At 38.7% G+C, this 20,485-nt stretch overlaps 2 protein-coding genes across 8 annotated transcripts in view; both read left to right on the top strand.

Moving 5' to 3' along the window:
- LOC311289056 (uncharacterized protein) overlaps window positions 1-4,990 on the top strand; it is a gene marked incomplete at its 3' end in the record, with an annotated part of 56,974 nt that extends 51,984 nt beyond the window's left edge. The window contains exons 4-5 of the mRNA XM_084406816.1: window positions 4,122-4,303; window positions 4,961-4,990. Coding sequence (XP_084262942.1) covers window positions 4,122-4,303; window positions 4,961-4,990 — 212 coding nt within the window. The remainder of the gene's footprint in view (window positions 1-4,121; window positions 4,304-4,960) is intronic.
- The window catches only part of LOC311289697 (protein NLRC3-like), an 81,553-nt gene continuing 61,492 nt past the window's right edge, over window positions 425-20,485 (top strand). For all 7 annotated transcript variants that reach the window (XR_014627195.1, XR_014627196.1, XR_014627197.1 and 4 more), the window contains exons 1-3: window positions 425-511; window positions 18,680-19,041; window positions 19,325-19,387. Coding sequence is in view for 1 of the 7 variants with exons in the window: in XM_084407921.1 (XP_084264047.1) it covers window positions 18,786-19,041; window positions 19,325-19,387 (319 nt within the window). In the remaining 6 variants the exon portion in view is untranslated. The remainder of the gene's footprint in view (window positions 512-18,679; window positions 19,042-19,324; window positions 19,388-20,485) is intronic.

The following is a 20,485-nucleotide window of genomic DNA, read 5'->3' as shown; positions in this document are numbered from 1 at the left end:
TTTAAGGGTTAAGATGCTTTCTGAATTACTTTTTTCTTTACTGGGAGTTTTTCTTTAATTTTAAGAGTAAACGCCCACATTTCTAAGAATATTCTTAGAATTTTGTCACTAGGAGCTACTCTTTGCATTAAGATTCTTTATGAATACGGGCCCAGGACCACAGCCCTAAATGCATTGAAGCAACTGCCATGTGATTGGTTGATTAGATAATTGCATTAATGAGAAATTGAACAGGTGTTCCTAATAATCCTTTAGGTGAGTGTATAACACAATGGTACGCTGAGACGACTGCTGTGTTAACTCATTTCTGTTTACTGGGAACGTCTTTTATGACTCAACACAACATACAAGGGAGTGAACTAGAACGCCCTGTAGTGCACAGACATATGTGCATATATCTCTTCTTGAAAAGCAGTTTCACTTCCTTCACGGAAGTGAAAGAAATTTCAGAGCTGCTGTTCAACTCGATAGTTCAGAAGAGAAAAAAGAAAGATCTACAAATATTGTTGAGGTGAGCGTTTCATGTTTCTTTAGTTCTTTTTATGTATTTTCAAATATAGTAAACTCCAATTGCAAAAATAAATCTTCCATAAATACATAACATTTGTTCACTTTTAACTGCAGATCAGTGAAATGTGAGATTGGAAAAGTAGGGCTGAATAACAATGATTTCTGATTTATTGACATAATCTGTGCTTCCACACGTGCTGAAAACCTCTGAAGCTAGAGCAGTGTTTATTTCATTGACAAATAATTTATCATAATTTTCATCAGCGAAAGCAAGACGATAACTAAATAAAAACCAGTTATGACAAAACTATAAAACTATCTTTTGACATTTTTGTCAACAAATTAAAAACGAGACAAATGTTGGGGAGGGACAATTGCTAACTAATACTACTCATTTGAATTGTAACAAGCTGATCTACCCGGCAGGACATAAGTTGGCATACACTCACTGCATGTCTCATAAAACGTTCAACAATGTAAATGTAAATGGTTAGGAAAAAGAGAAGAGCAGGCAAATGGATACATCTGAAAAAGTATGTCTGCTTGAGAGAATGAAGAATATTGTATGCAAGTTGATACAAAGAATGCACATATCATTAATTAAAAAGCAAATCATGTTCTTGTTTCTTTATGAAAAGTGGTTTTATTTATTTATTTAAGATAAATAAACACGTCAGAGCAATTAAAGGTTGTATCAGCGATTTCAGGCCCAAACATAAATGATCACATTCATCTAATATTTCCTAACGATCCGCTAGCTGCCCGCCCCATAAGCAGGCCGTCAAAGAAACGCGTCTCTGTAGGCAGCCTATAGGCTCTGAGATCTGCACACAAAAACAGTTGGTTTCACCACCACTCAAAACCAAAATAAATAGTGTTCCAACCAATCACCGACAGGGGTGGGTGTTGTGGGGATTTTAGATGGGACTAGTTTAACACAGAGATGTGGGGTAATGTAATTTTACCACAGGACGTCAGTAATAATAATGGCCAATTCGCATGGGATAAGATATCTTAGTAAAACTAGCAGAAGTGGTGGTGCGTAAATCGAGTTACCCCTCCCATCACCTCCATATCGTCATGTGCGTATTACGTTGCTTCCTGATATCATGTGCGCAAACACCCCAGTTCATTAACATGCAGTGAAAATGGTGGATGCATATTGTTCAATATAAGACTTCAGAAATCACTGTAGTGGCAATTCATTTTTCTTCATGTAATGTATATGCTTGCATGACGACAACTGATTTAAGTGAAAAATTACTGCTATTTCTGTCACCTGAAACGACCTGAAAGTGTCTTTGCAACAAAAGGTGTTACTTAAGAACCCCACACACTTATTTTTTTTAGAAGCAGTTCCTTCTTTCTCAGAGGCTGAGAGAGAGATGTTTTTGTCTTTATATGGTTTAAATCTTAAATGTAATTAACATAACAGGAAAACTGCAGGGTGAGTGATGTGTATAAACAAGGTTGTTCTTCTCTGCAGAACATTATCTATATGTGAATGACCTTCTTGCAAGAATACAACTTGAAAAAAGACTCTGTTTGGTCTAACTGGTGTATTGCAAACTCACCACAAATAACTGAATATTAAAATTTCCATAACATCACGGAAAGATGAGCGAGAAGGAGAAAAATTGCCATCTACATTTGAGTCTGCTTCACCATCTTCACTGTATACACCAAACATTGACATCCATATTTTTTGACACAGCATTATTTACATATTATAAACAGATTCCCAGATTAAAGGAAGGGTAGGTAATCCTTTTTCTAAAAAAAAACCATTCCAAATTTGTTTAAACTGTCTTTATATACCAATACATAATTAAAATGTAAGTACTCTGAAAAAGAAAATATAAAAATCGAGTGACTGTAGACCTTTTAATCTGCAATAAACACAGCTCATTATTTCCATTCACTCCCACCCCCTCCCTTCTGAGCTCCTTCCAAAGCCACGCCCCCAAAACACATAAACGCGCGACGCCAAACGCTCAGCTGGAAGACGCATATTTATTACCTGAGACGAGTGGAGAGGAAGGAGCGCAGTACATACAGTGACATCATGTCAGAATCACATGTAATAAAATACCTAACTTTATCACTATGAATATAAACAAATAAGATTTCTTTTAGTACTCACTATCAAGCCAGCATATCGATAATGGTAAAGTTTCATTCGGTAACAAGCTATATTTATAAGGCAAAACTAAAAACAGGTTGCATTGATACATGTTTTTCCATTACCATCAGTTACACTGTGATGAAGGTGAATTTCGTGTAAGATTCATAACATATACGGTGTTTTGCAAGTAAGAGTTTCCATGATGAAAACATTGTTGACTCTAATGAAGACTAACGTACTGTACACTCCGAGTCCGGAGACAAGTACCGCATCGTCGGTTCGAGGACAGGTCCGGGGTTGAGGGCGAAGCAGAGGAGGTCGTTCAAGAGTGCGGGCAGGGTCCGAGGAAGTAGTTTTTGCCTTGTTTGCCTTCGCTGACTGCATATGCAGGTGCTTTGAGCTGAATATTTCCGGGAACGGTGACATGTGATGAGTGCACGCAGGGCAGCGCGCGCAGTGGGGCTCGGGCACGAGACATGAAGGCATCTGATTGGTTCTTTACATTCGCACCGAATGGCAGTGATTGGTCAGAGTTCACGCAATCCCACTAATTTGATCCAGGTTTATCTAGTCTACATAATTGCGTGTGCACACGTTTAAGCATCGATCATGGATCAAATGAATTATCTATCGATCATCAAACATTATCTATTTTTTTCATTTATTTTATGCATTTGAGACATGTTTTTTTTTTTTTTTTTGTGCAAAACTTACATTTCCTAGGTATGTTCTCCATCTGTAAATGTTGGAAAGTTTTCATTTTGCTGCTAAACTTCACATTTAACAAGCGCTGCTGCGCACCAAATAGGAGTGCAACAATTTTGACTGAAGATATTTCTGGTGTTAAAAATATCGCATATTAATTTTTCAAGCAAAATGTATATATTTCAAACTATAATCATTTATGTTTAGGATGTTGGTCATTACACTCATAGCCTATATTTTATACTTAATTTTTTTTTTTTTTTTTTAAATGTAACCGAAGTAATTCAGGGAATACATTTTTAACCAAATACAATAAAGTTACAAAATATAGTTTTGGGTATAGGACCTATGCTACTTAATAAAGGTGATTTATACTTATTTACAATTCTATGAATTACAGCTTTTAAAGCAATACAGTTTTTTGGGAGAAGTAAAGAATCCCCTTTTTAAATGATTGGTTAGATTTAGTTTCTAAAGTATACTATGGAGAGGATAACATGAAATTAAGAGCAAAAGTATACATTTTGAAAAGATATAGGCAACTCTAAAATCAAAGAATATTCCATAAAATAAAGGAATACATATTAATAAAAAAAATTATACAACCCTCCCTTTTAATTCTAATTATTTTATTTATTTACTTGTTTAATATTGTTATTATTTGATATTTAAATAATATTACTTGAATAACTTCTTAGGAAGTATGTGTCATTATAAGTGTTTTATATAAATGTGCATGTTTAATTTTTATTCATATTCATTGGTTAACCTCCCTCTCAAGACGATCGGCCAGCTCCATCTGAGAACCCCAAAGTCGCCGCTGAGCCTCAGCCCGAGCGGGACCCGTACCACGGGGCTCAGATGCTGACACCTCTTCCCTCGAGAAAAGGGTCAGACGAGAGCGGAGAGTCTTTAATGAAAAACTCTCGCAGTTTGCACAAGAAGCTCTCTCGAGAGCCTCCCGTGCGTGCTCTTCACCCAAGCAGAAGATGCACAGATCGTGTGTGTCACCCGGCGTCAAATATCTTGGGCACGGGTCTGCACATTTGCGAAAGCTCTGCTTTTTCTCTGCGCGTTTCATTTCCTCTCTGAAGCGATATTCTAAATCAGACAAACAGTCCCTGAAGACAAAAAGATGTTGTCATGTGTGCATTCTGTGCAAGGCTCCCTTTTATACATCTAGGTCGCGCGTTAATCAATCAAGCTGATGATTCACGGGCTATCGCCGGTCAACATGATTGCTGTGAGTTGATATTTGATTTCAGACACCTGAGGCGTTCCCCATAGCGTCATGATGACGTATTGTTGAGTTCCCTTCGAAAGGAGCCAATAATTATGGCCAGCATGTTTTGGAGAAAGCATTTATTTTATAATGTGATTTACCCCCCATTTTCAATTATTTTACTTCAATGAAAGTAAAATATATATATATATATATATATATATATACACACACTGTATAGCACACATTTGTAGGTATATATTGTCTCATTTATCATTGTAGCCTTTTAAAGTTGATTTTCTATATACTGTATATTTAATTTTGGATTGATAGTGGTTAATAAAGTCAAATAATGGTATGCGAGAGGGTCAGTGGTAATATCATTGTGTTCCTGACAGGCAGTGTCAGAGGATCTGTGTAACAACTGAGGCTTAGCCTGACAGTTAGCCTGCCCTGGACCAGTTTCCCAGCATAAGTTGCCAGAGTAACTGAGTTTGAACTATTTTAAGTTTGCTTTATGAAACAGAATCAACTGACAATAAGTCTGACTAACCAAAATAAGCCTGGCGTGTATTCTAATCTTGTTTAATGGAACAGCCATCTGATCTCTATCATCTCACTTTTCTGCCAATTATACCCCTTAACAAAGTGAAAAAGAGCAGCAGCACAAGATCTCGGGAGAATGATCAGGCAAATACAGTGCAGTACCATAACATTCTCAAGTTTATTAAGGAAGAAGAGTCATATTTATACACAAGATATGGCAAAATCATCCAGGATGTCCAGTCCATCCAATTAAAGATCAACCTAACCATATATTGCATTTCAAGAAATATAGAAACAAGGAAGAAATGTTTGTGCGCAAATGTGTGTGCGTATCTTCAACTTATGGTTTCTTGCCAGTTTCAGTGTGTGCAAGTACTTCTTTTTTCTTTGTATGTCCATGATGTGCACACAACATAACAGGAAGAAGTTACACAAATGCAGTCTTACACAAGAATAATCAAAAGTGAAGCCTAAGAAATAAGAAAATGTTTAACATGTTGTTATTTGGTGCTAAAAAAAAAGTAGTAAAATATGGGATATTGTGGTTGGATCCAAGCTCTAAGAAATCTTACATTTTAATGGACACATTTAATCCTTCACATAATGATTTATGTGCTTGGATCATTTCTATTGATTCAACAACAGATTAAAACAAGATGTGGTTTGTTGAAGGTTACTGATCATTGACATCCATCCATCCGTCTTCCATGCCGCTTATACTAAATGGGACGTGGCAGTGCTGGATGATTACTGACGTACTACAGGGTACATGATATCAGAGTAAAGAGGTTAGGGGAATGTACTGGGATCATTCTGAGAACGTAATGGGAATTATTGGGAAACTATATGGGAAAGATTTTTTTTAAATTGAAAACCATGCAATGAAAAACACCTACAATAGTTTCACTTTGTCATGTCATTGAATCATATAACAGTAAGAGAATAATAGGTTAAAAAATTATTTAAATAAACAATTTAAAAGCAGAGCACTAACTGCTATTCACACAGTTGAATGCCGATGCAACGGCTGTATTTTTATCAGCCTTTTGTCTGATAAAAAATACTTTTTATGTGAAAAAAGTGACATATATTTTTATCTCTTTTTCGGACGCGTTTCAGAATGGACTTCACTAACAGAAAAAACAACGTGTCAGTTCTCGGTTATGGACGTGAGGGCTCTGAAAGCGGCACTAAAAGACTGCTTAAAAACTTTCACAGATACCTCAAACAGAACAGCTGCCTTTCTTTAAATTGAATTTCGTTTTGTATTAATTATATCTTCATTTTAATCAATGTTTCATGAACCAATTGCCTGGATTTAATAAATAAGAAGTAAATATAGCAGACAATCACGACATGGAGGCGCCGGCGAGTGAACTGGAGATCGTCTCATAAATGAACCGAAACTCAGCGTATAATGCACATTCACATTCACAGCGTATTTAGACACATTTAGATGCATTCATCATTACTTTTACCGGTTCTTTGTGGCAAGCTTTATGCGTGTGGTCGTGCGCTTGAGTGCGGCTATATTAGGGGAGAGCCGGGACAGTTGAAACACTTTTCAGATAAATGTCATTTTCTAAGATAAGGTTACAGATAGATTTTTAATTTTTTTGTGATTAACAACTCACATATGTGTTCTCTTAGTATCATGTGTTATTTGGTACAAATATATAATGATTTAAGTAAAATTTGACTTTGAACGGGAGTTGTACTTTGTTTCAATTGCAACACAGGGGTGAGACGGATGAAACATAACAGTTTAAACGGCAACTATTCATCTAATGCTTATTTTTGTGAACAATACCTGACAAGTAACTTATGTACATATTGTTACAAACATATTTTGTAATTTATTTTTATTTAAAGGTTCATATTAAGCATTTTTGTTCTGTCGCCCAACAAACAATATGCGATAAGCCTATGCGCATTTTGTAAACTTTCTAATAGGCTATTATGACGAAGACCAGACAAATCCGTTCACAATTAATTTTCTTACATTTCTTCCTTGAGTCATATTGCGTGTTTGCTAGTTGAATAGCCTGTTATTATGAAGAAAACAAGGTCAACCAGAAGACGATAAATGAAATTTATTGAAGATTGAAGATTGGACAATTGATGATTATTACAGAGATAGCATGTGTTGCGTAATTGAAAATTAATTTGCATTAAAAGAAACACAAGTCTAGAAACAGTATATGAATCTATGAACAGTATAGGCTATGACCAGGTTTAACGTGCAGGATGCGTGGTCGGGACGGCTGAAACACTGTTTCAACCATCCCGACAGCGCCTCCTGTTATTTAAACCTCTTTTGCCCTTAAACTAAAAAACTCTGATAAGGCACACTTAAGGGTGTGTTGCAGTACTAATACACCTGCCGTATTATCATTACAATGGCACATGAAACAAATCCAACTTGTCAGTCAAAAAAAAGTACCGCACGAAAGAATTCACTTACAGCACTCAAAAACAGCTTTGCGGCTTTAACTCCAAAACGGCACGACGTAAAGAAGAAATGTTTTCGCGGGTATGGTAGGCATTGCGTGCTGTACGTGCTGACGAAATTTGACGTACATGACGTGAGTGGTTTTCAAGGAAATCTCAGTGTTTCATCTGTCCCGCGTTTCAATCGTCCCGCCTCTCCCCTACGTAAACGCTCATTATCCTGTAGGCTATACAAGTAATTCAATTAATATAAAGGGGCAATTTGTCCACGAATGACTTAAATGAACAACTAGCCTACTAGTCGACTAGAAAAAAAACTTTTAGTCGGAAGCAGCCCTTATTCCACATTTTTTCGAACCAGGCAACAGGAACGAGTGGAGTGGAATATTCAGAAATGCGCTCTCCACTCACGAGCTCTGATCGGAACAAACCCGAACCACATAACCTGCACGAAAGAGAGAAAAAAAAAATGAATGCGTCATTGTACCCAGCACTTCTGAAAATGCTAATTATAAGCTTTTGGTGAAATTGCAACAAAACTAAAAGTGCATAAAAACATAAAAAAACGTCATTTAAATAAACAAAAAATCTTTTTATGAGCTCAAAAATATGAATATAATGTGCTATTGCTGAAAATTGCCCATCTCTAAATGAGTCTATTCATCTTTAAAGTTGAAGAAACAAAAAAGTAATGTGCTGGTAAGCATTCGTCAAAAAAGATGAGTACAGTTACATATTCTGCAAGTATTCATTTCTCCATAATGATGTAATTTATTTTTTTAATAACATATTGTAGCTGTCGGGCAGAAACCTCTTATCTTGTCATTTTTATTTAATTTCAGAAGTCATCTGTTAATCACCCTTTATATAGATTTTGTGAACATTTAACAAATTGTCAAACTGTTGGCAAGACATCAAGCCCCCTGAGACATTCTAGGACTAACGTGAAAAAATCTGTATGCTTAATCCATTAAGACAATTCAATTAAAATATACATTTATTAGTAAATCATGTAAGGGCAAACAGATGCGCCCAAAATATAAACGCAACAAGTTTAATTTATAGGTTAAATTACACATAAAATGCTTTTGCATCTGAAACAAAACCCGTGTTTACAGCGAGTGAGACCGCGGTAGCAAAGGTAGACGGCCCTTTGAAAAGCAAAAGAAAGCTGATAAAAATGAGAAACCTACACTGGAAAAAATCGGAGTAGGATTTACTTAAAAAAAGCTAGGAAACAATTTTCACTCAGAAAATGCTAGTAAATTTAAACAAAATTATCAGCATCTTTATCTTTATTACTTTTTTAATTCTTATTCACTCTTTGTTTTAGCGATGTTTATAAATACACTATATTTTTGCATTTTGTTAACAAACTGTCCTACACTGAAAATAAACCAATGTAATCTTCCTGATTTAATCACGTAAAACACAAGTCTAAACACAAGCACCACTCTTCTGAATGATGGTAACCACAAACCTCCAAGAGTTGTTTGTAAAACATATTTAATGCTAACTTTACTTACAAATTCAAAAAAAATTTTTTTACAGTGTAGAAATAAAACGACATGAAGTAAGTTAATTCCAAAATGTAATTAATTGCACAGTCTTTGTTTTAGCTGCTTGTTTTAGCTGCTACCAATTGACACAGAGTCAAGAAATTACAAACCACCCATCCCCCAGGTCTGCCAATTCTTTGCCAACCCCCAATGATAATCAATCTCCTCTCAGGGAATCAAAAGAAAACCGTTTTTTTCCAGTTTTCACCAGTGTGTGGGGTTTTAATTCCTACCCTTGCAGTTCCTTTGTTTAAAGGGATACTTCAGGATTTAGCATTAAGCTTTGTATCAGTAGAAAACCTGTAGTATTTTCGAATTACCGTGCTTTCCACCCTCATATCCCCCTGAGATGAGAGATTTATGTATTTTTTGTCTGGAAAAAATCCTCTGATGACGGAGGGTCATCGGAGGATTTTTTGGCCAGAGGCTAAAGACTACAGCCAGTAGTAGGGGCTGTCCCGCATGTTTTCAACCCGCCCATAGAGGGTGGGATCTCACTCACAGAATGTACACATAGTGTCAGCCGTCTTTCTTTGGAAGCTAAGCTAGTAGGCTCTTGTTCTGTGGAGAAAGCGGAGTAGTAAGAGAAAGCTGAGTAGTAGGGGTTACCATCCTCTTTTTCCAGGACATGTCCGGCTGTCGAGATCGTCCAAAATGTCCGGGATTCGGCTTTTGCTTTCTGCAGTCGCCATTCATTGTTTACATGCACACCTTTTGTTTCAATCTAAATGAATTAATTCCGATTGGTGAATCTGAATGTAGTGTTTACATGAACGCTAAAAAAGTGATCGGTTGATGTGCGTTTTAACATTGCTAAGAAAATTCCCGCTCCTCCGTGAGAGATACGAGACCGGCGCGTCTCCGTAATGATGCCACCGGCCTCGCGCCGTTCTCCCGCGGCCATCAGCCTCGTCCTGCTCGCCACAGTAAACATGATGAATGGCGACTGTAGAACGCAAAAGCCGAATCCCGGACATTTTGTGCGATCTCAAAAACCCGGGCAAACTCGTCACGGAGTCTCACTAGCAGCCTAGCCGTGTTGTTGTTTAACTGCGCGCTCTCTGACTGGTAGGCGTTGGCCTCGTAGGGCAGCGAAGTAAGTGCATTCTGGGAGTTGTTGTCTTTCATCCACATAAGCCAAAAATACATTTTCTGGATTTTCTCAGTCTAGAAAGCTCCAAATTCAAAAATAATTTCACATTTCTTCTACATAAATGACCTATTTTAAATGCACATTCATCTTTCCAGAGGTGAAGTACCCCTTTAAATCCTATTTAAGCAGATCTATACATACGCTTTAAGTTATTTCAAATTAATGTTTATAACTTATAAAAATAAGTTGATATTGCGTAACTTAATTTGACATATGTTGATATAACCAGCTGACATTTACAGCAAGAAATGGAACGTTTCACGTTTCATGTGATCAAAAAATGTTAATACAAAGCATAAGCCTCTTCCTGGCATGCAATCTAATCTATAGGCTACAAAAATACAACAAAAAGAGAATATAATTAAAAAGCTTTTATTTGTTGAAAGATTTATTTGTTGAGACGCATTCGGAAGTGCATTTTCAGAAGTGCTGGGTACAATGACGCATTCATTTTTTTTCTCTCTTTCGCGCAGGTTATGTTTTGAAAGACGATGTCCTGTAGCTCAGGCACTGCCCCACTTTTCAACAGGCCCACCCAAAACTTAAAAAAAAAAAAAAAAAAAACTTTTACTATATTCTAATTTTGTCAATAATTATAAAAAAATCGCCAATAAGCTCATAATTTGTGCTAAAATAGTGTTTAGTTTTAAAAACCATTTTAAAAAGCTGGTTATATTTTGATGTTTCTGCGCAAGTTCAGCAGACAGTGAGGTTTGGGTTTGTTCCGATCAGAGCCCGTGAGTGGAGAGCGCATTTCTGAATATTCCGCTCCGCTCGTTCCTGTTGCCTGGTTCGAAAAAATGTGGAATAAGGGCTGCTTCCGACTAAAAGTTTTTTTTCTAGTCGACTAGTAGGCTAGTTGTTCATTTAAGTCATTCGTGGACAAATCGCTCCTTTATATTAATTTAATTACTTATATAGCCTACAGGATAATGAGCGTTTACGTAATATAGCCGCACTCAAGCGCACGACCGCACGCATAAAGCTTGCCACAAAGAACTGGTAAAAGTAATGATGAATGCGTCTAAATACGCTGTGAATGTGAATGTGCATTATACGCTGAGTTTCGGTTCATTTATGAGACGATCTCCAGTTCACTCACCGGTGCCTCCATGTCGTGATTGTCTGCTATATTTACTTCTTATTTATTAAATCCAGGCAATTGGTTCATGAAACATTGATTAAAATGAAGATATAATTAATACAAAACGAAATTAAATTTAAAGAAAGGCAGCTGTTCTGTTTGAGGTATCTGTGAAAGTTTTTAAGCAGTCTTTTAGTGCCGCTTTCAGAGCCCTCACGTCCATAACCGAGAATTGACACGTTGTTTTTTCCCTCATAAATGCGAACACGAAAAATAAAATAAAATGAATATTATAATGTTTTTTTGTTGGGTCAGACAATGATTACCAAATTTCTCTCTAATATTGCTCCTACTGAAAACGGTAAAAAAAAAGCGAAACAAAAGTCAAATTAATATAGACGGAAGTTAAAAGTGGTGGGTACAAAATGACTCATGACGAAATCTGGTGGGTACGCGTACCCACCGTCCCCACCGAAATCGACGCCTATGTGTTTCATACCATGTAAAGGGAAACATGATAATATTAAAAAGTACTGTACAGTAATGCAGAAAAGCGCATTACACCCATGTTAACCCCCTGAGGTCGGCGGTCTCGCCGGCGATACCAGCTCGCTTTTTTTTTTCAATGTAAAAGAAACTCATAAATACTCTGTTGACTTTGATTTTCCATAGGAGTTTCATACATCAATCGATTCTGTTAAATGTGTTTTATTTTTGTGTATACTCACAATAAAAACAAAGTGTTGTGCTTTTCGCCAAATTAAGAAAAATAAACACGGAGCGCGATCTGCCTTCTCTCTGTCCGTGTAGTCCATTCTGAAACGCGTCCGAAAATGAATCATAACTCAGCGAATACTTCTCACACAGACACGTGGTATATGTCTTTATGAAGCTTGAAATCTCTTCTTTTAAATGAAGTAATTAATATAAAAAACAAATGTTTTCAACTCATGTAATCCGTTTGAAAGCAAGGAGAGGTACCGTATTTTCCTTCTGCCTCATTATCTCTATAATGAACCGAGGCCGCCCCGCCCCCGGCGCTATTCACATGGTAAATAGTTTAGGTAATCTATGCTTCGCACCCGCATTTTTTTTTATCAAATCAGATTATGTTTATCAGTGGTTGTATATCAGGCAGAGACATGTTTGTGTGTATTTTGTTTTGTAATTTCACTGGAACGAAAAGAGAGTCTCCACAACGGATTGAAGCGCGCGTCCGAGTGAAGACTGCGCGAGCCTAAAACAAACACAGTATCCGCGTTTGACTCGCGGGAATCCACGGCGCAAACCTGTGAGGGGCTGTGTTTTCTCGAGCCCCATATCAGCTCGAGAAAACACAAGTTTATTCAGATCATTACTTGTTTACACCGTCTCGCAGCGCTGTGAGGAATAATAATAAGGGAAAATGTCCCTCAAAAGGTAGATGTAAACAAACTATTAAAAGGTAAATATAATTTTTTTCTTTAAATAATTTTTATTGTGTTTTATTAGTGACAAATTTGGGGAGAGGATAAATATTCCAAAACTGAAAATACAGTATGAGAATTAACTGCACAATTACTAGACATGTTTTCCTTGGATATTATAGGCCAAATTGCAAGCACAATATGTGGAAAAATAAAAAAGAATTGAGATGCTTCCAACTGTTGCTCTTGCATTCTTGTGGCTCAGTGACTCACCTGAATGAATGGCTCATTAAGTATGCGGTCCTCAGGTGTGAACCACTAAATATGCATGATCTGTGACGCCCACTCGAATATTGCCTTTCCAAACAGAAAGTGCTTTGCAAAATTCAAATCAATGTATTGTGTTATGTGAAGGATTAGGCAGGGTGATTTTCACATCATTTTGAAGAAAAAACACTAGGCAATGACATCTATTAGACAAAAGTCTTATTGGCACATATTTAGTATGTGTTTTGTGGTCTTATTTCAGAAACTTTAGTTTTTAGTTTTTTCAATAACCACACATAAACATTATTCTCTCAAAAATGCAGACATGTACATTCTTGTTGCTCACATATTATGGTAGCCCTGTTTGTGCTAAATAGTGTGTAATTTTTTTTTGCCATTACTATGTTTATAAGCAACTGAAAAAAGCACAAATGTCAGGGCATGTCAGAACATCTCAAGGACCCCAAAAACACCTTAGACCCCAGAGGGTTAAAGCTATTAAAAACGTTAAGATGCAAAAAGGAACTAAATGTAAAATTAGATAAACTAGTTAATGATGTTGCGCAAATGCTCTCGGTCTCTTCAAAGGTCTTCGCTAATTATTGTGTTATAAGAACCAGTTATCATAGCCTACATCACGTCTCTTCTACTGTAAGTACACAGAAAAAAAATAAGACAAATGATGCGCGTTTGAGTCGGATTTTTATGAAGAATATGTGACTGTTTATGTAACTGGCAAAAGAAAACTTCGCCAACCAAACGTTTGCCAAAAAGCGTGCACGTCACGACCAGGAAAGGATAAAAGCACATCTGGTCTGACCGGCGTCAGCTTCGATTTACCCAAAGCAAGTCGATCACAGGGATGCAGGGAGTACGGCAAAGTGACACAGCATCTCGATCCCTTCTCAGGGAACTAGGGTTACAGTCATAACCTGAGACGTTCCCTTTCGAGGGAACTTGCGCTGCGTCAATGGCTCTTTGGAAATGAGAATGCCTGAACGCCATACGAACAAGAGCCTGTCTGTGTGAATACTGAGAGCACAACCTAGATAAGATCACCTGTGAACCTGGGGGAAGCGCCCAGGTCGACGTTGTAAAACCGTACGAATGTGAGCGGAGAGGACCAGCCTGCTGCATAACACATCCTTTATGGATACCTCCTTATTTAATAAGGCTTTCTAGCCACCATACTCCTCCTGGCTTTACAGCACCACAGAGGAAACATGCACCAATGGTTTGTCTCCAGGGATACATTACCCAAAGGGACATGGTCAGCAGCTAAGGTCGCCACGTACACCTTCAGTGTGGAAGGGGATAACCCTGCGGAAAAACAAACCTGCAGTAACTCCAGCACTGTACCAATCGGGCAGTTTACTGGGCCCTACTGTCAATACATACAGTTTCCTCGTGGAAGGAGCTCTGGAGTGAAGTATGGTCTCCACAACCTCAGTTGAGAGACCAAAGTCTATAAGTTGGGCCGCCCCAGAGGCCAAACCCACAGGTTCCATATCTCTGGGCTGGGGTGAAGGGTCACCCCTCCCAATTGAGACCAAAGGTCCCTCCTGATCAGAATCTCAGAGGGAGAGCCGTCGAGGAGGGACACCAGGTCCGAAAACCAGTCAGCTCGGCCATTAGGCGCTACTAGTAGTAGACTTAGACTTAGTTCTCCAGAACTCCTGGGAGCAGAGTAATCAGGGAAAAACATGCAGATGTAGCCTCGGCCATGTCTATACCACAACTTCCAACCCCAAGCAGGCGCGCTGGAAGCTGTTTCATGGAGGGGGGGCTGGGGCTGGGTTGGAAAATATGTGACGTCATTATGTTGTGGCCAACGACAAGACATGAAATTTCTCTGTACTGTATGTGTTGTAGCCATTAAAGAAAACATTTAGTTTCATATTTATGTTTAAATATTATAGGCTAATGTTATTTTTTAATTTAATCGATGTTGATTATGAAAGTGAGCATATGCAGCATGAGAAAGATAAAGATACATCATGAGATGCAATATGACTGGAGACATGGAGTGGGTAAGACATGATTTTTACCACTTCATTGATCAAAATTAAGATACAATTTATACAAAACGAAAATCTTCTAAAAATTGTCTTTCTACAAAACAAAACTCAATGTTTTATTAACCAATTGCCTGTAGCCTATTTAATAAATAAGACGCAAATACATAGCAGACAATGTAATAAGGCACCGGCATGATTGCACGTGAACTGGAGGGCGCCGAAACTCAGCTTGTGCATCACAGATTTGAGAAATATGCTATAGGCTATCTATTATAGAAAGCTTGAAAAGTCTATTTTTAAACGAAACTATTCAAAACGAAAAGAAATGGGCTACTCTCTGATTATATCATATGAAATGTGTATTTCACATGCATTTCTCTCTGGCGTTCATGGCGAGTCCACATCGTCGCCAACTCCATCTTTGCAGCGACACAGAAAACACCAGTTTATTAATAAACAATTAAATGTCTCCTTGCTATTTTGGACACATTCATACTTTTGCCGGTTCTTTGTGGCAAGCTTAATGCGTGCGGCCGTGCGCCTGAGTGCGGCTATATTATGTACACGCTCATTATCCTGTATATAGCCTGTATAAGTAATACAATTAATATAAAGGGGCGATTTGTCCACTGATGGCTTAAATGAACAACTACTAAAAAAACTTTAGTCGGAGGCAGCCCTTATTCCACATATTTTGGTACCAGCAGGCTATTCTGGGTTGAGCGAGCGACCCTGAGCGGAATGAGCGAGCGGAGCGGAATATTCAGAAATGCGCTCTCCACTCACGTGCTCTGATCGGAACAAAGCATGACAAATTCAAACTTTATTTCATTTTTTCCGTAGCTTGAACACTCACTTAATTAGGCATAAGAGAGTTAGTTAACGCTGTCCATTTATTTATTTTTATTTCACGTTTTTAAAGTACAATATTATATTAGTCCACTGTCCACAGCCCCCCACTTGGGGGTGCTGATGCTATGACGAGGGGGCTGCAGCCCCCACAGCACCCCCCTTCCCGCGCTACTGACCCCAAGGGAGCTGGGTGTATGAGGGAGAACCAAAGTGGAAAGTGCGTCGTATCCTGAGTCGCGAAAGATCCACTTCCACTTGGCCAAATACTTCCCATATATGCTTTGCCACCTCTGGATGAAGTATCCATTCCGGGCCTCAGCCCCTGGGTCAACAGGATGTCTGTTTCTAAGTTTCGGTACCCTGGAACGTATACTGCTCTCAGGGAGAGCTGTTTTCCTTGGGACCACAGGAGGATCTGGTTTGCCAGTTTGCATAGCTTGCATGGACACAGACCCCCTGATGCTTTATATAAGAGACCACCAATGTGTTGTCTCCCGAGGGTGGTCTCTGGTGTAATAAGAGTTGGTGACCTGAAGGATACTGGCAGGAAACAACCGATTTTACTGACTTTCGACCCTCCTCGGAGGGCGCAAGCCTGACGCAGCGTCGTGGTGACGCTGGATCAGGGGCTTGCTGGAACCCGCTGCTCCCCGAGGCACAGAGGAGCGGCGCCTCCATATAATGAGGTAAACACCGCTCCGCCCTGGAGGGGGCTGCCTTCAGAAGGCTGACGCCATGGGCATCAGGACCTCTTCTTCACCAAAGCCTTCTTCGCAAGCAGAACGGTCCTCAGATCCAACTTCTGCTTCGGAGGCTTCCACTGAGAATGCTGTCCCAGTCCCTAATCTTTCTGAGGGGGAGCACGGGAAGCGACACTCTATCCTGCACAAGGACCCTGATGAGGACGATGAGCATGCAGATGAAGTTCCCTGAGACGGTTTCTGACAGTTTGTGCAGAAATTCTTTGTTTATGCAAACCGACTGTTGCAGCAGCTGTCCGGATGGCTGGTCTCAGACGATCTTGGAGGTGAAGATGCCGGATGTGGAGGTCCTGGGCTGCTGTGGTTACACGTGGTCTGCGATTGTGAGGCCACTTGGATATACTGCCAAATTCTCTGAAACACCTTTGGAGACGGCTTATGGTAGAGAAATGAACATTTGATTAACGGGCAACAACTCTGGTGGACATTCCTGCAGACAACATGCCAATTGCACGCTCCCTCAAAACTTGCGATATCTGTGGCATTGTGCTGTGTGATAAAACTGCACGTTTTAAAGTGGCCTTTTATTGTGGCCAGCCTAAGGCACACCTGTGGAATAATCATGCTGTGTAATATGGAGAAATGCTCACTAACACAGATTTGTGAACAATATTTGAGAGAAATAGGCCTTTTGTGTACATAGAAAAAGTCTTAGATCTTTGAGTTCAGCTAATGAAAAATGGGGGCAAAAACAAAAGTGTTGCATTTATAATTTTGTTCAGTGTAATTACTGTTTCCTCCGTTACAACTCCGTTACCATTACTGACAATAAAATGCGGCGTTACTATAATTGAGCTCACTGAAGCAGTTTTTGTCCGAGTAGGCTCTATCTCAGCCATAGGACTTGCAAAGTTTTTTCTCTGGTGTGGGTGTATTTATGAGGCACCGGACTGGACAAAAGCGAGGCGAATGCCGCGAGCATGCTCGACAGTGCGTGAGAGAGACAGAATGTGTCCGAGAGCACGCTCGACTATCTATTGTGTTTTGTTGTTCCACTATAGTAATGATACTATTTTAATATTTAACTTAATAGATGTCTCTCACATTGTCCCACAGCAACATTAAAATAGTGTAGATTAGTGTACAATGTTTTATAATAATAATAGATTCTATTTAGTGTCCATTTCATTCATTTAACATATTTAATATTGGCGGTATCCAAGTTATTTCACATATTTAAACTTTTATTTAAAGTAACACAATAGTTACTTTCCCTGGTAATTAGTTACTTTTGTAATAATGTAACTCAGTTATAGTTACTAGTTACTTCTCACAATATGTAACTAATTACTTTTTTAAGGTAACTTACCCAACACTGGATGTCACCCGCCCGCGATGTTCACTCTTGCCATTGGACTAGTTGACATAAGTGCTTCAGACGCAATCATGCAGGGGCGTTTCCAAAACGTCATCGAAAACGTGCGAGTTCCCTCAAAAGGGAACACTTATTTATTACTTATAACAATCTAGGGGTTTACTACATCAACATCATTTCAAGTATTTTCAGGTACTTTCCAATCACATAGCATTCAAGCGTTTTTATATTCCAGCATATATGGCATTACCTTTAAAGCAAGCAAAGTAACATTTCTTCAAAACAGGTAAAAAGCAATAACAATATCAATATTCAAAACAACATCAGTGCGCACTGTTTCTGAACTCCCTGAAACGCCTTGTAGTCTTGAGTTATCTTTCAGTAACTTTCACACAAGGCATACAGGGACGTGGCCTGGTTCAGTAGCATTAGTATCGTGTTGTCGCCATGTCCAAGAGACGCCAATTCCCAAATCTTATATACTGAGATACATCCGATTTTTTTCCCAGCTAGTTATGTTCATAAATTTAACTGACTGTGTATGTGAACTGTTTGTATTTGAAAGTTGATGCAAAAAGCATGCTTTCTTTGCATGCGCTTTGTGTGTTTTGCACTCAGAAAATCATATTTCAGAAGTTTAAAATGGCAAGGCTATTTAAACACATGCAAAAAATAAACGTTTCCTGTTTTATTTGTTGTTGGCAGAGTATCTGAGACACAAGCTGTAAAAGCACCACCCTTTTCTGGAAAGGGGGCTGAGAGAAGCAGCTCATTTGCATTTAAAGACATAGCCGTGAATTGGTGAAGGACAATGGCATCTGTTGAAGAGCAGCTTCTGAACTCACTGAAGGAACTGGTAGAAGCTGATCTAAAGGAGTTTCAGTGGCACTTAAAGAATCATGAGCATATATCAAATTGTGAAATGGAGAATGCAGATAGGTTAAAAACTGTGGATAAGATGGTGGAGTGTTTTGGACCAGAAGAAGCTGTGAAGATCACAGTGGAGATCCTGAGAAAGATGAACCAGAATGAACTGGCTAATCAGCTGGAGAACAAACACAAGCAAGGTAATGTTTAATTTACTGTGACTGTAATGTGATCGACTGTTTACCAGTGTGATGGTATGACTTAAATCTTTCCTCTTTACTTTGCTGATGTGTTTGTATAACTTATATCTCCCAGTGAGTGATCTTCTCTCTCTCTCTCTCTCTCTCTCTCTCTCTCTCTCTCTCTCTCTCTCTCTCTCTCTCTCTCTCTCTCTCACACTCTCACACTCACACTCACACACACACACACACACACACACACACACACACACACACACACACACACACACACACACACACGCAGGTCAGGCTGAAGGCAATATAAAGACATCTGCTGCTGTTGGAGCTCATTCAGAAGAGAAATGGGGTAAATAACAAATCACTCCCTGTACATGGAAACAAGATTAAATGTAACAGCAAAAAACATTTACAGGGCCAAGAATAACAGCGGCAGACCTTAAGGCATCTTTACACAGCGGAGTTGTAAGGCTGCTCTATGTCGGCACAAAATTCTGTTTAAAGATGCAATGCCGTATAAAAGCAGACATAAAACATGCTGGGTCTGATCCACCTCAGCTCCTAGTATCAAATCCAACTCTGATACTGTTTTGTCCTGTAATTTCATTGTGTAGCAAACCACCAAACAGCAGTGAGCTATTCACCATTGAATTCTATAGTAGGAAAAAAATGGTGCCACACAACTGATTGGATACAAACATTCTTCAAAATACCTTCCTTTGTGTTCAGCAGAACAAAGACATTTATACAGGTTTGGAACACCTTGAGGGGGAATAAACAATGACAGAATTTTCATTTTTGGGTGAACTATCCCCACATCTTCAAGGTTTTATGCCACTTCAGATTTGGCTTCTGTGCAAAGATAGATTTTGATTGATACTGGAAGGCATCCAGTATCTTATATCAACTGAAAGATGATGCAGTTCGGACCCCTGACACCAATATTCACTCAATGAGATGAGAACGAGAGACACGAGACAAAAAGTCAAATTAACTTAATTTAATAAATGGATAAAGAAAATCAATATTTACACAAAGACAAATAAACCAACCAAGAAACAAAAGAAAACTAAACACACCGGCAAATTTTAGGAACTGGGGAGAACAAAGGGGGAAACTGGATTGTGCCAAACAAAAGAAAACAACAATCAAAAAGGAATGGTTACGAAACCATTTCAATCCAATCCTTAACCCTTTTGCACGTACAATCACACCGGTGTGATCAGTCTAGGCTGGTCCCTGGAGCGCACGATCACACCGGTCTGATTAGAACGGTCAGTGCATGAAGTGATCAACTGCTAAATTCAAATGTGCTGACGCTGAGCCAGAGACAGGCACGCTCAGCGCTGTCATATATTACAACTTTTCAGTGTTTTCAACCACATCATGTTTATTTTAGGTTTCAGACATATAAGTACTAAAAAAACAATACAATTAGAGTTTGTAA

Source organism: Rutilus rutilus, assembly GCF_951802725.1.
Source record: "Rutilus rutilus genome assembly, chromosome: 4".
NCBI classification, from domain to species: Eukaryota; Metazoa; Chordata; class Actinopteri; order Cypriniformes; family Leuciscidae; genus Rutilus; species Rutilus rutilus.
The sequence above is the reverse complement of the archived record's forward strand: the minus strand, read 5'-3'. Positions and strand labels throughout refer to the sequence as shown.